At 29.1% G+C, this 19,387-nt stretch overlaps 1 protein-coding gene across 2 annotated transcripts in view; it reads left to right on the top strand.

Moving 5' to 3' along the window:
• Positions 1 to 19,387, top strand: part of LOC111622899 (bleomycin hydrolase-like) — a 51,720-nt gene that overhangs the window by 21,262 nt on the left and 11,071 nt on the right. The window contains exons 3-8 of one of the 2 annotated variants that reach the window (XM_023365358.1): positions 1,819 to 1,971; positions 3,133 to 3,363; positions 4,962 to 5,054; positions 7,671 to 7,826; positions 17,621 to 17,779; positions 18,318 to 18,385. In XM_023365358.1, the coding sequence (XP_023221126.1) occupies positions 1,819 to 1,971; positions 3,133 to 3,363; positions 4,962 to 5,054; positions 7,671 to 7,826; positions 17,621 to 17,779; positions 18,318 to 18,385 (860 nt within the window). Of the gene's footprint in view, positions 1 to 1,818; positions 1,972 to 3,132; positions 3,364 to 4,961; positions 5,055 to 7,670; positions 7,827 to 9,375; positions 9,550 to 10,710; positions 10,942 to 12,539; positions 12,633 to 15,248; positions 15,405 to 17,620; positions 17,780 to 18,317; positions 18,386 to 19,387 lie in introns of those variants that run through there. The other variant, XM_023365357.1, reaches the window with a different exon arrangement.

Raw genomic sequence — 19,387 nt, 5'->3', positions numbered from 1 at the left:
ATTTTTGCTTGCTATTTTGCATGAAAATTAACGTTGTGACAATGACCTTTTGCCAGGGCAATGGCAAAATTCATTTTAACTTGAGAATTCATTTTATTGGTGTTTTTTTAAAACATGCTGATTGTAATCACTCACTATATTATAGTCTGTCTTTCTGACATTGGACTATCATCAAAATACTGTATACATTTGGCTAAATATTAGATATTAAATAGTTCTCATCAGGCTTGATGAGGAACTGTGTAGTTAATGGTCTGGTCTTTTGTCACAGTTGGGTCAATTGAAGCTGCCTTGTTAATATGTTACCATAACATGGAGAAAAGGGTAAAATGTATTTATCTCATTCTTTTCCTAAAGTTAATATATTACATTCCCTCAAAAACTATTCACTTATCAGACTGACCTGACCAGAACGATGTGTGGATCATCATGATATAGATGCCTCTACCATTTGCATCTCAGTTATGGAATCAAACAAAAAATTCTATACTTTTGAAAAAGGTTTCCTTGCTGTTTTTTCTGAGTAAGAGAGATCTTAACACATTGACCACTGTCCGACACACCGGCAGTCATGCTGGTTTGAGCCGTACAGAGCCATTTGACTGCCTGATGTCACTATAACCTATATAGTTTCACTCCTGGCTTCATAAAACATTTTTTTACATTCTAGTGGTGGTCTCTCACGCACATCTATAAAGTTGGCTCTGACTGCCAATGGTCATATGGCTGTTTGCGGGCCTAATTACTACAACCACCAGTACATTGTATGGCTGTGCGCAAGACTGATTGGTACAACCGCCAGCATGTCGGATGGCGATTAACGTGTTAATTTTCTTTTGATTTCTTGAGTGAACTAAGACAAATTCTAAACAAACAAAAAATAACAGACAAACTTTCGTTATTAAAATAAAGTTTGTTGTATCACTATGAACAATTTGCAACATTATCTATATATATATATATAGGGACACATACGTTCATTTTTATATATATATAAATGGACGTGTGTGTCCCTATATTTCACTTTTCAGCCAAAACTACACATCGCACATGAATGGTGTTTGTATGTGGTAGTAGCCCCAAGTCTCCATTCGTGCACTATGGTGGTTGCGTCTGGATAGCTATAAGGATGCGGGAGATATGGGGTTTAAAGTGGTTGACTTCGAAGATTTTCTATTTCAATTTTAAAAATGTTTGAACCGTTTTAATTCGAATTTGTATTTGAATTCAAATTCGAATTGGTTCGATTATAGAACGATTGTAAATGTTCCAGAAAATTGATCAAATTGAAAATAATTCGTTTGACTGGACATAAAAATTCTCTAATTAGTCTAGAAACGGGGGACCTAATTCTTGCATATGGGGTTGAAAGTGGTTGACTTCGAAGATGTGTAACAATGGAAGTGTTGAGTAACAAAGGAAGTGTTAATATAAGCAGCATGCAAGATTTATAGGCGGTTTTTTGCATTTTTGCGGGAAATCGAACATATTTTTAGACCCATGTAAAAATTCTCTAATTAGTCTGGAAATGGGGGACCTAATTCTTGCATTCTGTGAAAACGAATAAAACTGGCTATAATGTAATTATCTTAATCTTCACTAACATTATTTTTTGCCCAGTGAAGCGGGTCCTTGCAGCTAGTAGATCATAAAAAGGTTTAAATGATTTTAGAGAAGAAACTGGATTATTTTTGGCAGAATTAAAATACTTAAAGAATAAAAGTATTTCCACTAATACATAAATTTAAACATTTTTTAAAATTTATTTTTATATTTATAATTATGCCTTTGATTAATTTATCATTTATATTATTCTAGGTTGATATTGATGCAAAGCCTGTGACTAATCAAAAGAGTTCTGGACGTTGTTGGATATTTGCTTGCTTAAATGTGATAAGAATTCCTTTTATGAAACATTATGAATTAGAAGAATTTGAATTTAGTCAGGCACATCTTTTCTTTTGGGACAAAGTAAGATTTAATTTTATTTGTATAATTTACACATGATTAATTCAATTTTATAAATTAAATATTCAGCTGAAGACTTTTATTTATTACATATAATGTTATCTCTGTTCATTTAGTTTGGCATTTCTATTATCATCATTAAAAGTTTTTTACTCTTTAAACTAATAATAATCATTTATTTGTTATAATTTACAAGACAAATCTAAACGGATATATAATAAGATAATTTCACAACAGAATATCATTAATATAAACAGTTTTTTTAAAATAGTTTATTTATAGTGCAAGAAAATGCTATATAAAAACAAGTAAAACAGCAAAGCCGTATTTGGGACAAGACTATGTCTCAGAGACTCACTACTAAGTGGGATCACTTTCATGCTCAAGGTGGGTCTTGTTTTCTTATTTGTATCAGTGGTTTTGAGCACAATCGTTCAAACTTCACCAGCCATGGCCATGACTACGAGGTCATCCACAGTGCATTTTTGGTGAAATTAGCCTATTCAATTTTGAAATTTCTCTGTTGTGTGTCACCCTGCGTTGAATTTTTGTCGATGCCTAAGAAAATTTCCTGTTTTTGAAAAAAAAATCCTGGCCATTATATCGTCCAAAATTATAACAACTAGCACTGTCTACTTTCAAAAACGTTCCGATACTGAAATGAGATATCTTGGGTCAACTGGTCAAAGTCAGCATGTCACGACCAGAGATATGTTGAGAATAACACAGGACAGGTAAATGGGATTTTTCAAAGATTTGTTCATCAAAATTTGATTTAGCAACATTTGATTTCCAACTTTTCAATGAGCAACACATGCTTAAATCTCACACTACTGCCTGTTTGTAGAGAGTGTTGTCATTTTGTATTTTATTTTGACTCTGTTCTCAAATCTCTGAGTACCTACAAGTCTGGTCTTTTTATGTGCACATGAATTGGGCACTTAATACTCTGTGCCAAATTGCAACTCCTGACATGTACTCCTTCATACCTCTAAGCTGGTAAGCCAACCAGCAATATGATTTTATAAACAAGACGTGGTCTTGTCAATAAGGTGTTTTTATATATATAAACACCTTATTTTATAGAAGATAAAGTATAGCAATTTCTTGCAGTTTTATAAAAATGAGATTAAGTATTTTTTAAGTGTCAATTTTATATTTCAGATTGAAAGATCTAATTATTTTCTAAATGCTATTGTGGAAACTGCTAGAAGAGGTGAACCAGTGGATGGCCGTTTAGTGTCATTTTTGCTCAGTGATCCTTCTTGTGATGGAGGACAATGGGATATGCTTGTGAATTTAATTTTACGTTATGGTCTTATTCCAAAGAAATGCTTTCCTGAATCTTACAGCTGTGAGAATTCTGGAAAGTTGAATCGACTTCTTAAAAGTAAAGTAAGTATTTCATGATATATGTGTTACGGTTATAATTTGAAAATTATTGATGATAAAATCATTTTTATAGAGCTTAAATCTCCTGTGTTATTTACATATGTTATCTAATAGTATATTATATTTTTCAGTTGTTTTTACTGTATTCTAAAATTTAAAATAGTTATCATGCCAATTATTCTATAAACTGATGTAATAGTAATAGTAGTAGTCTTTTCTTTCTCTAACTAAATTACCATAATAAACCAATCCCATTATTTTAATATTTATTTTAGTTTTAATTTATATAAATTTAAATTGTTTTTTGTATCTGCCCTATAAGACGACCCAGATTTTGGGGGCCTTTTTTTTATAATTAAACTATCATCTTATCTGCAGAAATAAACAGTATCTTTCTTTCCCCCTTCACCACTTAGAGGGAAAAAATACATGAATTTACAAGTTAGAAATTATATTGAGTCTTTCATAAGGTCAAAAATAGAAATCTTCTATTGGAATAGAACTGAAAAATTGACTTCAGTGACAGTAATGAAATGGAGTAGTAAATACATTTTACATAAATTAAATTAATCAGTTTTGTTCTTCAAAATTTTTTTTAAAAATTACATTAATTATTGACTTACTCAATATGATAGTTTTATGTCTACCTCTAGTAACAAATTACTTTATATTAATCATTTAATTAGCCAAATTCTAGCCTGATCTTTCAGGCGATTCTTGGTTATTTCATGATAGTTTTGTGACCAGAGGATCGACACCTCTTTAGTGCCTCATCAGGACTGCCTCATCAGGACTGAAGGTCTGTGTCTTCTAGGATAGAGACAGAAACCTTAATGGCCGCAAATTCGGAATTCGTGTGAGCGGTTACGTGGACAGGCGATCAGATTCAGGATGGAGGAGAATTGAGAGACAAATCGGAAGTGAATCACAAGGATACAAGGTTAACAATTAAAATAACCAATTTAATTCAACAAAAAAGAGAATACATAGTTCTATGCTATCGAATAATAGTCAAGAGAGAGAGTTTACAAGAAGCTGCAAGTTGGTATATATATACCTTTACTGCACTTAATAGTGTGGATTCTGGATCTCTGACTTGTTCGGACATATGTCAGTTGTTGTCGGTCAGTTGGAGTGATTGGGGAGACATTAATTTTTCTTTTCCTAGGATGGTAGTCAAACCAAGAGAAATGGAAGTATAAAATAATCCATGGAGTTCAAAGGTGTCAAACAACATAGAGTATGAAATCCTGGATACGATCTCTCTTGGTTTTTTTTTTAAGAGCACTTGATTGATGCACTGGCAAACTCTCGACGACCCCTTATCCTTCAGTCACTCTTTTTATACTTCCAAATCACATTAACTTTTTTCACCAATCAGGAATTTTTCCTCTTGGTTCCCAGTGGCACATTCAATGAGTTCCCTGGGAAAGGAAACGACTTCAAAGAGAGAGATGCAATCATTCTCCGGTAATAAAAATGGGTAAAATTTTTTGAAAGACAAAAAATGAATTTTCTCTCAAAATCGTCAGGATCGGTCTCTCACTGTTTTAATTCATATTTTTATGTAAATACTATATTATATTATTTTTACTTTTTAGCTTAGAGAATATGCCAGAGATTTAAGAGTATTAGTTGATAATCAGACATCTGAAGAAGAAATTAATAAAACAATTAGCCAACAAATGGATGAAGTAAGATATTTTGTTTTTATCCTATTGCCAGAATAAGAAATGTTTTAATCAGTTATTTTAATATAATTTATAAATTACATATAAAACCTAGTCCAACTTACTATAATATTATTATGATCGACCAGATTTTTATTTGGGTTATAATATGGCCAATTAATTATAAGGATTACATAATTTGGACTAAAGATAGTGGTTATAAGTCATATTAAATTTAGTAATTTAATAAGTCATGTATGAAATCTTGTATTAAATTTAATAATTATAAATAATGTAGAATGTTCTTGAAGAAAAGATTCATGAATGACCTCTATGGTAGCGAAGATTACACAGGATCCATAAGGTAGTATAATTGGCACTGCATCTGCACAGTAAGAAGTTATGGGTTTGAGTTCTGTTCCAAATGAATCTTTTATTTCTAAATCTATTTCTAATTATTAAATTTAATACAATGTGGCACCTTAACTGCCTGTTTTAATCCAAGTTACTTATCTATATAATTTTATGTATTATAGCCCAAGTGAAAATCACTAATATTGCATAATTATAATTTTAAATTTTTAAAATTTTTATGATAGATTTAAATAAATGTGTTTGATAAACAAGTGCAGAAAATTTTTATCATTAATATATATTAAAATTCATCTCTTGGCCACATTAATTTTGAATAAATTTTGGTATAGGCAATTTTATTTTAAATTAATTAGTTTTATTATATTTATGGGTAAGTTTTGCAGAATTGAACAGATTTGATTCTCATGTAAATAACATTTTATGGACTTTTACTCTTTCCCTTGAAAAATCTAGCTTATTTTAAATTTTTGAGGGTTGTTACATAACATTATATAAAGAATAAATGCACAAACACAGATATGCATTTGTGCAAGAAAGGAATTTTATTTATATACAGGGTGTATCAGAATGACATTTTAAAAATTTGGGGGATTGAAGAGGATGAAATTTTGAATGTTTTGATATAAGGAACCCATAGCCGGAAATGTGATATAAAGTGTCTACAGTGGGTAGGAAGTGCTTGACCGCCCTTCACTTTGTTAGCTACTCTTCCATCCATTGACATCATGTTAATTGTTCTTGACTTCTTCCTCTGAGGTTATGTAAAGTCCCTTGTGTATGCAACACCTGTAGGAACAGTTCATGAGCTTACGGAGTGCATCTTTACAGCATTTAATACTATCAGAGGAGAGCGTGGCATCTTACAGAGAGTCGGGCAAAACATGGTTTGTCATTGCACATTATATAACGAAGTTGGTGGTCATCACATTGAGTATTTACTCTAAAGTAGTGCAACCACTGATTCAATGTACAATTTGATTGTACTCTACTTTTTTGTCAATAAAACATGTCATAAATACTGTATTCTACTGTTTCATTCAGCATACCGACTGCAAAGTGCTGTAAAAACTTTATATCACATTTCTGGCTAAAGGTTCCATATATGAAAACATTCAAAATTTCATCCTCTACAATCCCCCAAATTTTTAAAACGTCATTCTGATATTCCCTGTATATATAAAATAAATTTTAGAAATAAACTTTTTCAATAATACAAGTTAGATGCTTTATTAAGTTAATCAGTCAGGTTGATTACAGTAGACCCCCCCTATAACGCGTAGATACGTTCCACATTATACGAATTTCACGTTGTAGGAATCCTTAAATACATGAGCCAATCGCAGCCCGACATGTGTGAAGTTTACGAACTACGGCTGTTTGAAAGGTTTTCTTCCATAAAATTAATCGATTCTAGACTAATTCGACTCAACATTTCCAAAACATGTATAATTTTTTGAGAATAATCCATATAAACTATGTTATAAACAAAAAATTGTAGGATTACTTACCGAGTGTGCACCGTTCGATGTCGCCATTGCTTAAGCCTGTTTTCGTCGCGGAGCAGTGCACCAAACGGCGGCCACAATTTCTGATGAGTTATTTTTCTGCGAAAAATTCATTGACCTTTGGAGACATCATTAATATAAATAATTTTTATGGCCATTGAATAAGAAATGTTTCTTTCACAAGAAATGTATAAAATTACAGTACTGTATTAGACTTACAGTACCTAATTTACATACTGTACAGACGATAGTAAACTCAACTTACTCGCCTAAACTCTCTGTAGCGTGTAAGTAGTTCGGCTGCTCGTATACTATTGGTCCAGATTCGACCAATCCTGTCGCAACACGAGTCCCTTTTAGCGTCTTTATACAAATACTGTCGCAATTTTTTTGCCACATTATAGGAACCTGCATTATAGGGTGTCTAATGTACTTCATAAACCATAAATAGTGCTCAAATATTAATCCTGAATTTCATTTATTCCAAATTGCAATGCTGTTCATTCTTATGATGCTTGAATATTGAAATTATAAGAAATTTATTTGGAAATTACTTAATGATTTTAGAGTAATGAGGAAATGGAACCTTATTATAAGATTATTATTTTGTATATTTTACAGTTATATCTTATGCATATGCAAATTAGTAAACTAGTGTTTTATTTAATTTTTCATATTTTAATTATTTTTTTTTTTTTTTTTGTAATTTATTCATTATTATCAATATTTATATTTATTAATAAATCTTTTTTATTTGTAGATATATCGTATTACTGCCATCTGTTTAGGTATACCCCCACAAACTTTCACTTGGGAATATTATAACAAAAATAAATCATATTTTTCAATTGGACCATTAACTCCTATGAAGTTTTATGAGGATTATGTTAAACCTTACTTTAATATTGAAGATAAGGTAATCTTTTCTGATGTTTTAAAAAGTAAAATCTTTTAATCTTTTGTTTTAGAAAAAAAAAAACAGTTATATTAACATTTAAAAGTATATATATTTATTTATTATTCAAAGTTTTAAATTTTATATTTTATATACATATGTATATTAGAAAGTAATGGTCAAAACCATGTTTTCAAAATATCAGTATAAACTGTAGTTAGTATGAAAGTTCAATAAATTTTTATTTCCTTCTTCAAAAATGTGATTTGTGAGTTTCTGGAAAATTTGTTTTTGAGTTTTTATTTTTCCAGCTCTGTTTTATATAACAGAGGGAAAGTATTGTGATTGATCATAAAATGACCCCTCAAAATTTTTAGTTTTGGACTTGGGATCTTGGAACATCGAGAAATGCAAAAAGATTGCAGGTTTTTTCTGTGTGTATAGATGTTTGTGTGTGAAGGTATGATTTTATTCACCCTTTTTGAAATTTGATAACTACTTTGCTTTTTGTTGAAAATTTGAAATTTTACAGGGAGGTTTGTGAGTTGGAAAATTGATGCTATTAAATTTTGGTAGTTAAAGGTCAATGGAGTGGGGAGATAAAGGAGGGTCGTGTCATATCTCCAGTAAAGTCAGACTTAATTACAATTTTACTCTTTATTAGCATTTATAATTTGTTATAAAACCCATCCCTATCTTAAAAATTAAATTTTTTGCCATTTTGTAATATTGATAATTGAAAATATAAAGTTTCNTATATATATATATAAATGGACGTGTGTGTCCCTATATTTCACTTTTCAGCCAAAACTACACATCGCACATGAATGGTGTTTGTATGTGGTAGTAGCCCCAAGTCTCCATTCGTGCACTATGGTGGTTGCGTCTGGATAGCTATAAGGATGCGGGAGATATGGGGTTTAAAGTGGTTGACTTCGAAGATTTTCTATTTCAATTTTAAAAATGTTTGAACCGTTTTAATTCGAATTTGTATTTGAATTCAAATTCGAATTGGTTCGATTATAGAACGATTGTAAATGTTCCAGAAAATTGATCAAATTGAAAATAATTCGTTTGACTGGACATAAAAATTCTCTAATTAGTCTAGAAACGGGGGACCTAATTCTTGCATATGGGGTTGAAAGTGGTTGACTTCGAAGATGTGTAACAATGGAAGTGTTGAGTAACAAAGGAAGTGTTAATATAAGCAGCATGCAAGATTTATAGGCGGTTTTTTGCATTTTTGCGGGAAATCGAACATATTTTTAGACCCATGTAAAAATTCTCTAATTAGTCTGGAAATGGGGGACCTAATTCTTGCATTCTGTGAAAACGAATAAAACTGGCTATAATGTAATTATCTTAATCTTCACTAACATTATTTTTTGCCCAGTGAAGCGGGTCCTTGCAGCTAGTAGATCATAAAAAGGTTTAAATGATTTTAGAGAAGAAACTGGATTATTTTTGGCAGAATTAAAATACTTAAAGAATAAAAGTATTTCCACTAATACATAAATTTAAACATTTTTTAAAATTTATTTTTATATTTATAATTATGCCTTTGATTAATTTATCATTTATATTATTCTAGGTTGATATTGATGCAAAGCCTGTGACTAATCAAAAGAGTTCTGGACGTTGTTGGATATTTGCTTGCTTAAATGTGATAAGAATTCCTTTTATGAAACATTATGAATTAGAAGAATTTGAATTTAGTCAGGCACATCTTTTCTTTTGGGACAAAGTAAGATTTAATTTTATTTGTATAATTTACACATGATTAATTCAATTTTATAAATTAAATATTCAGCTGAAGACTTTTATTTATTACATATAATGTTATCTCTGTTCATTTAGTTTGGCATTTCTATTATCATCATTAAAAGTTTTTTACTCTTTAAACTAATAATAATCATTTATTTGTTATAATTTACAAGACAAATCTAAACGGATATATAATAAGATAATTTCACAACAGAATATCATTAATATAAACAGTTTTTTTAAAATAGTTTATTTATAGTGCAAGAAAATGCTATATAAAAACAAGTAAAACAGCAAAGCCGTATTTGGGACAAGACTATGTCTCAGAGACTCACTACTAAGTGGGATCACTTTCATGCTCAAGGTGGGTCTTGTTTTCTTATTTGTATCAGTGGTTTTGAGCACAATCGTTCAAACTTCACCAGCCATGGCCATGACTACGAGGTCATCCACAGTGCATTTTTGGTGAAATTAGCCTATTCAATTTTGAAATTTCTCTGTTGTGTGTCACCCTGCGTTGAATTTTTGTCGATGCCTAAGAAAATTTCCTGTTTTTGAAAAAAAAATCCTGGCCATTATATCGTCCAAAATTATAACAACTAGCACTGTCTACTTTCAAAAACGTTCCGATACTGAAATGAGATATCTTGGGTCAACTGGTCAAAGTCAGCATGTCACGACCAGAGATATGTTGAGAATAACACAGGACAGGTAAATGGGATTTTTCAAAGATTTGTTCATCAAAATTTGATTTAGCAACATTTGATTTCCAACTTTTCAATGAGCAACACATGCTTAAATCTCACACTACTGCCTGTTTGTAGAGAGTGTTGTCATTTTGTATTTTATTTTGACTCTGTTCTCAAATCTCTGAGTACCTACAAGTCTGGTCTTTTTATGTGCACATGAATTGGGCACTTAATACTCTGTGCCAAATTGCAACTCCTGACATGTACTCCTTCATACCTCTAAGCTGGTAAGCCAACCAGCAATATGATTTTATAAACAAGACGTGGTCTTGTCAATAAGGTGTTTTTATATATATAAACACCTTATTTTATAGAAGATAAAGTATAGCAATTTCTTGCAGTTTTATAAAAATGAGATTAAGTATTTTTTAAGTGTCAATTTTATATTTCAGATTGAAAGATCTAATTATTTTCTAAATGCTATTGTGGAAACTGCTAGAAGAGGTGAACCAGTGGATGGCCGTTTAGTGTCATTTTTGCTCAGTGATCCTTCTTGTGATGGAGGACAATGGGATATGCTTGTGAATTTAATTTTACGTTATGGTCTTATTCCAAAGAAATGCTTTCCTGAATCTTACAGCTGTGAGAATTCTGGAAAGTTGAATCGACTTCTTAAAAGTAAAGTAAGTATTTCATGATATATGTGTTACGGTTATAATTTGAAAATTATTGATGATAAAATCATTTTTATAGAGCTTAAATCTCCTGTGTTATTTACATATGTTATCTAATAGTATATTATATTTTTCAGTTGTTTTTACTGTATTCTAAAATTTAAAATAGTTATCATGCCAATTATTCTATAAACTGATGTAATAGTAATAGTAGTAGTCTTTTCTTTCTCTAACTAAATTACCATAATAAACCAATCCCATTATTTTAATATTTATTTTAGTTTTAATTTATATAAATTTAAATTGTTTTTTGTATCTGCCCTATAAGACGACCCAGATTTTGGGGGCCTTTTTTTTATAATTAAACTATCATCTTATCTGCAGAAATAAACAGTATCTTTCTTTCCCCCTTCACCACTTAGAGGGAAAAAATACATGAATTTACAAGTTAGAAATTATATTGAGTCTTTCATAAGGTCAAAAATAGAAATCTTCTATTGGAATAGAACTGAAAAATTGACTTCAGTGACAGTAATGAAATGGAGTAGTAAATACATTTTACATAAATTAAATTAATCAGTTTTGTTCTTCAAAATTTTTTTTAAAAATTACATTAATTATTGACTTACTCAATATGATAGTTTTATGTCTACCTCTAGTAACAAATTACTTTATATTAATCATTTAATTAGCCAAATTCTAGCCTGATCTTTCAGGCGATTCTTGGTTATTTCATGATAGTTTTGTGACCAGAGGATCGACACCTCTTTAGTGCCTCATCAGGACTGCCTCATCAGGACTGAAGGTCTGTGTCTTCTAGGATAGAGACAGAAACCTTAATGGCCGCAAATTCGGAATTCGTGTGAGCGGTTACGTGGACAGGCGATCAGATTCAGGATGGAGGAGAATTGAGAGACAAATCGGAAGTGAATCACAAGGATACAAGGTTAACAATTAAAATAACCAATTTAATTCAACAAAAAAGAGAATACATAGTTCTATGCTATCGAATAATAGTCAAGAGAGAGAGTTTACAAGAAGCTGCAAGTTGGTATATATATACCTTTACTGCACTTAATAGTGTGGATTCTGGATCTCTGACTTGTTCGGACATATGTCAGTTGTTGTCGGTCAGTTGGAGTGATTGGGGAGACATTAATTTTTCTTTTCCTAGGATGGTAGTCAAACCAAGAGAAATGGAAGTATAAAATAATCCATGGAGTTCAAAGGTGTCAAACAACATAGAGTATGAAATCCTGGATACGATCTCTCTTGGTTTTTTTTTTAAGAGCACTTGATTGATGCACTGGCAAACTCTCGACGACCCCTTATCCTTCAGTCACTCTTTTTATACTTCCAAATCACATTAACTTTTTTCACCAATCAGGAATTTTTCCTCTTGGTTCCCAGTGGCACATTCAATGAGTTCCCTGGGAAAGGAAACGACTTCAAAGAGAGAGATGCAATCATTCTCCGGTAATAAAAATGGGTAAAATTTTTTGAAAGACAAAAAATGAATTTTCTCTCAAAATCGTCAGGATCGGTCTCTCACTGTTTTAATTCATATTTTTATGTAAATACTATATTATATTATTTTTACTTTTTAGCTTAGAGAATATGCCAGAGATTTAAGAGTATTAGTTGATAATCAGACATCTGAAGAAGAAATTAATAAAACAATTAGCCAACAAATGGATGAAGTAAGATATTTTGTTTTTATCCTATTGCCAGAATAAGAAATGTTTTAATCAGTTATTTTAATATAATTTATAAATTACATATAAAACCTAGTCCAACTTACTATAATATTATTATGATCGACCAGATTTTTATTTGGGTTATAATATGGCCAATTAATTATAAGGATTACATAATTTGGACTAAAGATAGTGGTTATAAGTCATATTAAATTTAGTAATTTAATAAGTCATGTATGAAATCTTGTATTAAATTTAATAATTATAAATAATGTAGAATGTTCTTGAAGAAAAGATTCATGAATGACCTCTATGGTAGCGAAGATTACACAGGATCCATAAGGTAGTATAATTGGCACTGCATCTGCACAGTAAGAAGTTATGGGTTTGAGTTCTGTTCCAAATGAATCTTTTATTTCTAAATCTATTTCTAATTATTAAATTTAATACAATGTGGCACCTTAACTGCCTGTTTTAATCCAAGTTACTTATCTATATAATTTTATGTATTATAGCCCAAGTGAAAATCACTAATATTGCATAATTATAATTTTAAATTTTTAAAATTTTTATGATAGATTTAAATAAATGTGTTTGATAAACAAGTGCAGAAAATTTTTATCATTAATATATATTAAAATTCATCTCTTGGCCACATTAATTTTGAATAAATTTTGGTATAGGCAATTTTATTTTAAATTAATTAGTTTTATTATATTTATGGGTAAGTTTTGCAGAATTGAACAGATTTGATTCTCATGTAAATAACATTTTATGGACTTTTACTCTTTCCCTTGAAAAATCTAGCTTATTTTAAATTTTTGAGGGTTGTTACATAACATTATATAAAGAATAAATGCACAAACACAGATATGCATTTGTGCAAGAAAGGAATTTTATTTATATACAGGGTGTATCAGAATGACATTTTAAAAATTTGGGGGATTGAAGAGGATGAAATTTTGAATGTTTTGATATAAGGAACCCATAGCCGGAAATGTGATATAAAGTGTCTACAGTGGGTAGGAAGTGCTTGACCGCCCTTCACTTTGTTAGCTACTCTTCCATCCATTGACATCATGTTAATTGTTCTTGACTTCTTCCTCTGAGGTTATGTAAAGTCCCTTGTGTATGCAACACCTGTAGGAACAGTTCATGAGCTTACGGAGTGCATCTTTACAGCATTTAATACTATCAGAGGAGAGCGTGGCATCTTACAGAGAGTCGGGCAAAACATGGTTTGTCATTGCACATTATATAACGAAGTTGGTGGTCATCACATTGAGTATTTACTCTAAAGTAGTGCAACCACTGATTCAATGTACAATTTGATTGTACTCTACTTTTTTGTCAATAAAACATGTCATAAATACTGTATTCTACTGTTTCATTCAGCATACCGACTGCAAAGTGCTGTAAAAACTTTATATCACATTTCTGGCTAAAGGTTCCATATATGAAAACATTCAAAATTTCATCCTCTACAATCCCCCAAATTTTTAAAACGTCATTCTGATATTCCCTGTATATATAAAATAAATTTTAGAAATAAACTTTTTCAATAATACAAGTTAGATGCTTTATTAAGTTAATCAGTCAGGTTGATTACAGTAGACCCCCCCTATAACGCGTAGATACGTTCCACATTATACGAATTTCACGTTGTAGGAATCCTTAAATACATGAGCCAATCGCAGCCCGACATGTGTGAAGTTTACGAACTACGGCTGTTTGAAAGGTTTTCTTCCATAAAATTAATCGATTCTAGACTAATTCGACTCAACATTTCCAAAACATGTATAATTTTTTGAGAATAATCCATATAAACTATGTTATAAACAAAAAATTGTAGGATTACTTACCGAGTGTGCACCGTTCGATGTCGCCATTGCTTAAGCCTGTTTTCGTCGCGGAGCAGTGCACCAAACGGCGGCCACAATTTCTGATGAGTTATTTTTCTGCGAAAAATTCATTGACCTTTGGAGACATCATTAATATAAATAATTTTTATGGCCATTGAATAAGAAATGTTTCTTTCACAAGAAATGTATAAAATTACAGTACTGTATTAGACTTACAGTACCTAATTTACATACTGTACAGACGATAGTAAACTCAACTTACTCGCCTAAACTCTCTGTAGCGTGTAAGTAGTTCGGCTGCTCGTATACTATTGGTCCAGATTCGACCAATCCTGTCGCAACACGAGTCCCTTTTAGCGTCTTTATACAAATACTGTCGCAATTTTTTTGCCACATTATAGGAACCTGCATTATAGGGTGTCTAATGTACTTCATAAACCATAAATAGTGCTCAAATATTAATCCTGAATTTCATTTATTCCAAATTGCAATGCTGTTCATTCTTATGATGCTTGAATATTGAAATTATAAGAAATTTATTTGGAAATTACTTAATGATTTTAGAGTAATGAGGAAATGGAACCTTATTATAAGATTATTATTTTGTATATTTTACAGTTATATCTTATGCATATGCAAATTAGTAAACTAGTGTTTTATTTAATTTTTCATATTTTAATTATTTTTTTTTTTTTTTTTGTAATTTATTCATTATTATCAATATTTATATTTATTAATAAATCTTTTTTATTTGTAGATATATCGTATTACTGCCATCTGTTTAGGTATACCCCCACAAACTTTCACTTGGGAATATTATAACAAAAATAAATCATATTTTTCAATTGGACCATTAACTCCTATGAAGTTTTATGAGGATTATGTTAAACCTTACTTTAATATTGAAGATAAGGTAATCTTTTCTGATGTTTTAAAAAGTAAAATCTTTTAATCTTTTGTTTTAGAAAAAAAAAAACAGTTATATTAACATTTAAAAGTATATATATTTATTTATTATTCAAAGTTTTAAATTTTATATTTTATATACATATGTATATTAGAAAGTAATGGTCAAAACCATGTTTTCAAAATATCAGTATAAACTGTAGTTAGTATGAAAGTTCAATAAATTTTTATTTCCTTCTTCAAAAATGTGATTTGTGAGTTTCTGGAAAATTTGTTTTTGAGTTTTTATTTTTCCAGCTCTGTTTTATATAACAGAGGGAAAGTATTGTGATTGATCATAAAATGACCCCTCAAAATTTTTAGTTTTGGACTTGGGATCTTGGAACATCGAGAAATGCAAAAAGATTGCAGGTTTTTTCTGTGTGTATAGATGTTTGTGTGTGAAGGTATGATTTTATTCACCCTTTTTGAAATTTGATAACTACTTTGCTTTTTGTTGAAAATTTGAAATTTTACAGGGAGGTTTGTGAGTTGGAAAATTGATGCTATTAAATTTTGGTAGTTAAAGGTCAATGGAGTGGGGAGATAAAGGAGGGTCGTGTCATATCTCCAGTAAAGTCAGACTTAATTACAATTTTACTCTTTATTAGCATTTATAATTTGTTATAAAACCCATCCCTATCTTAAAAATTAAATTTTTTGCCATTTTGTAATATTGATAATTGAAAATATAAAGTTTCTTAATAAAATATAACAACAGATGGCACCACCAAATGTTGCCAGAAATATTAAAATTTTTTGCTGGATTTTTAAAATTAATCTTTAATGATATGCTGTGTCCATGTTTAGAGGTATTAAACCTCTAAATATGGACACAGCATATCATTAAAGATTAATTAGATATAATAATAGAAAATTTTTTAAGGAAATTTTATTTTTGTTATAAAATAATGACTGAGACTTCTAAAAAATTATTTATTTCAACTTCATTTGAACTTCAATAACAATAGTATAGTTAGATTTAGTTTCTATATAATTTCAAATATTTAAAAATAAAACTGATAAAAAAAATTTCATGAGATTTTAAGTAGATCACTTTATTACATGGATCTGTTTTAGCCATAATTTTAAGAAAGATAGTGATATTAACTTGCTGTAAATATATTGTGAATCTTTATTTTTTCTCTTAAAATAGTGTTATTTGCTTGTAATGATGTATAAATCCCATTAGTAGAAGCCAAACTTGTCATTTAGCATTAAACCATATTTTAATGTTTGCTAGAAATGAAGCTTGGTTGTGGTTCCTTAAATCCTTAAATACCAATGAAAATCATTATCATCAGTCCATTTAGATTCTTCTTTTTATTATTAAACATGAATGAAAACTATTTCTTTCTATTTCTATGTACTCTACAGTCCTTTCTCAATTAACAACATTCTTGTTTGTTTTAGACCTAAATATAATTTTAAATAACTTTATTCATTTATGAATGATATATTTTTAGACATTAGATGTATTTCTTTTTTGATGACATTGATGGTGTTTCAGACAGCTAAAAGTCTCTCTCTTGGAAGATCACAAGCTAGAGATAATAGAAAGAAAAACACAACATTTATTATAATTTCATAATAAAAGATTTATTATTGATTTTCAGGTGTAAACATTCAAATTGTTATATTTTTATTAATAAGCCATTTTGTTTTAAGCATTTTTACTAATTAATGTATGAAGTGTATAAGCTTATAATCTTCAGTGGCTTCACATTGACATATAAATTAATGTAATTTATATTTTTATGTGAATCCATTGAAAATTATTTAATAACATAAGATTTAACTTCTCAACCAGACATTCATTCTTAAGTATTATATCTCTGTTTAATATATATATATTTTTAATTTTTATTATTTATTTTTTGTTTTTCTTAAGAACTATGTCAACAGAATTATAAAAATATTTTTGTGCAAAAAAGCTAAAGTTCAGAATTTCTTATTGAAAAAAATCAGTTTTTATGACATAATTTCAGCTTTGCTTAATATTGATAAAAGGCAAAGCTGAAATTATGTCATAAATATTATTAACTGATGATATCTTAAAAACTATTTAAATATTTGTACAGTATATTTAGAATAGATATGAATAGAACCATTACTATATGGAAAATAATTAGTTCATAATTTTGAGCATTTCTTGTTTAATTTATATATGTAATTATTTTATAGGTCTGTATTGTGAATGATCCTAGACCAGTAAATTCTTATGGAAAATCTTACACAGTTGATTGTTTAGGAAACATGGTAGGAGGACGCTTAACTATGTATAATAATCAGCCAATTGAAACATTAGTAGAATTAGCAACAGAATCAATTCAAAATAAAGAGGTATGCTTATATTTATTAAATTTTTAAATCTTTAACTACAGATAAAATGGCATACGATATTTATTTTAATATTTGATAGAATAAATAACTAGTGGTTCAGTAAATATGCTTTGTTGAATATTTTTTGTTATTTTTAAATTTTGTAATATTTTATTAAAATCGGATGAAAGTGTACTTCATAAATAAAACTGCTAAATTAAATATAACTTACATTTATTATGTCAAGTTATATTAAAATTCATGAATTTAATTTTTTATTTAATTAGAATGAAGAATGAATTAATTCAAATTGATGAAAAACTAATTAATTTAACATGGAAATATTTGTTTTAAATGTTTTTGTTTATAGGTTCTTTTTCAAAGATGTTTTTCACTATATTCAAATAGAGCAGATTTGATGTTTTTAGTTCTTTTGTAGTGAAGCTGGTTTTATGTTAATTTTATATTTAAGATTATCAATAAGTATATAACAGTAAATAATAAGCAAGTCTGTTGTCTTCTAAATTATAAGTACATATTAAAACTTATTTTCAATTAGGCTGTTTGGTTTGGATCTGAAGTTTCTCAAAGATTAGCTTTGAAGGTAGGATTAGAAGATATGGTAACGTAAGTATCTTTTTACATAAATTATATTCGTTATAATCATATTCCCTATTTCATTCTGAATTTTATAGTATAGTATATTTTAATTTTGTTAAATTATTTTTGTAAGTTTGAATTATTTCATTTCTATAAGTCCCATTAAAAACTGCAAATTAACCTGTCGTACATTGTTCCCGAAAATATTCATGTTGACCTCATGACCTGCGTGGGCAATCCCGAATATTTTCGTGTTTACATCAGAACGTTTTTGATACTAGATGTCGCTATGCATCACAATTTTTATACTAAAACGAACTTTAAAAATTTTTTTTTTGTTTCTGTATTATTCAATATATTTATTTTGTTTGTGAAACATAAAAAAAAAAATAATTTTTTACAATACAGTAAACACGATTATTATTTAAAAAAGAAAAAAAATAGGCTTAACATCGACGAAAATTCAACACGGCGTCACAGGCAGCAAATAAAATTTCAACATCGAATAGGTTAAATATTCCAACAGAATTTGTTAAGATTTAATATTTTCAATTATTTGGAAAAGAAGGAAAGGTTCTACAAAAATTCTAAGAATTTAAACATCATTTTCAAAAGAAGATCATCATTATTATATCATATGATATACTATACTTAGAAGCACAAAAGTAAGACAAATTCAATAGACAATATTCAAAAAATAAGACAATATTCAATAGGATTAAAAATATAAACATAGCTACCCTAACTTAACAACTTTAATTTGTTCTTGAAAAATGTTTTAAATGAAAAATGGATTAACTCTTTCATACTTAGCATTGTTTACAAACCAGTTTGTGAAAATCTCCAACAAATGTAGGTCACTCAAGGTCATTCTGCAAACATTTATTTAAGGAATTTGCCAACATTTACATAATTATTACAGACATATGAAAAAATCACATTTATTTATTATTAGTAGTTTTAGGTACAGTATTTCCCAATTGTTTGTATTAAAAAGTTTTTCAAAAAAGTCATGACTAAACTTAAACC

This window comes from Centruroides sculpturatus, unplaced genomic scaffold (genome assembly GCF_000671375.1).
Source record: "Centruroides sculpturatus isolate CEXI.00-Female unplaced genomic scaffold, Cexi_2.0 scaffold229, whole genome shotgun sequence".
In the NCBI taxonomy this organism is placed as follows: domain Eukaryota; kingdom Metazoa; phylum Arthropoda; class Arachnida; order Scorpiones; family Buthidae; genus Centruroides; species Centruroides sculpturatus.
The sequence above is the reverse complement of the archived record's forward strand: the minus strand, read 5'-3'. Positions and strand labels throughout refer to the sequence as shown.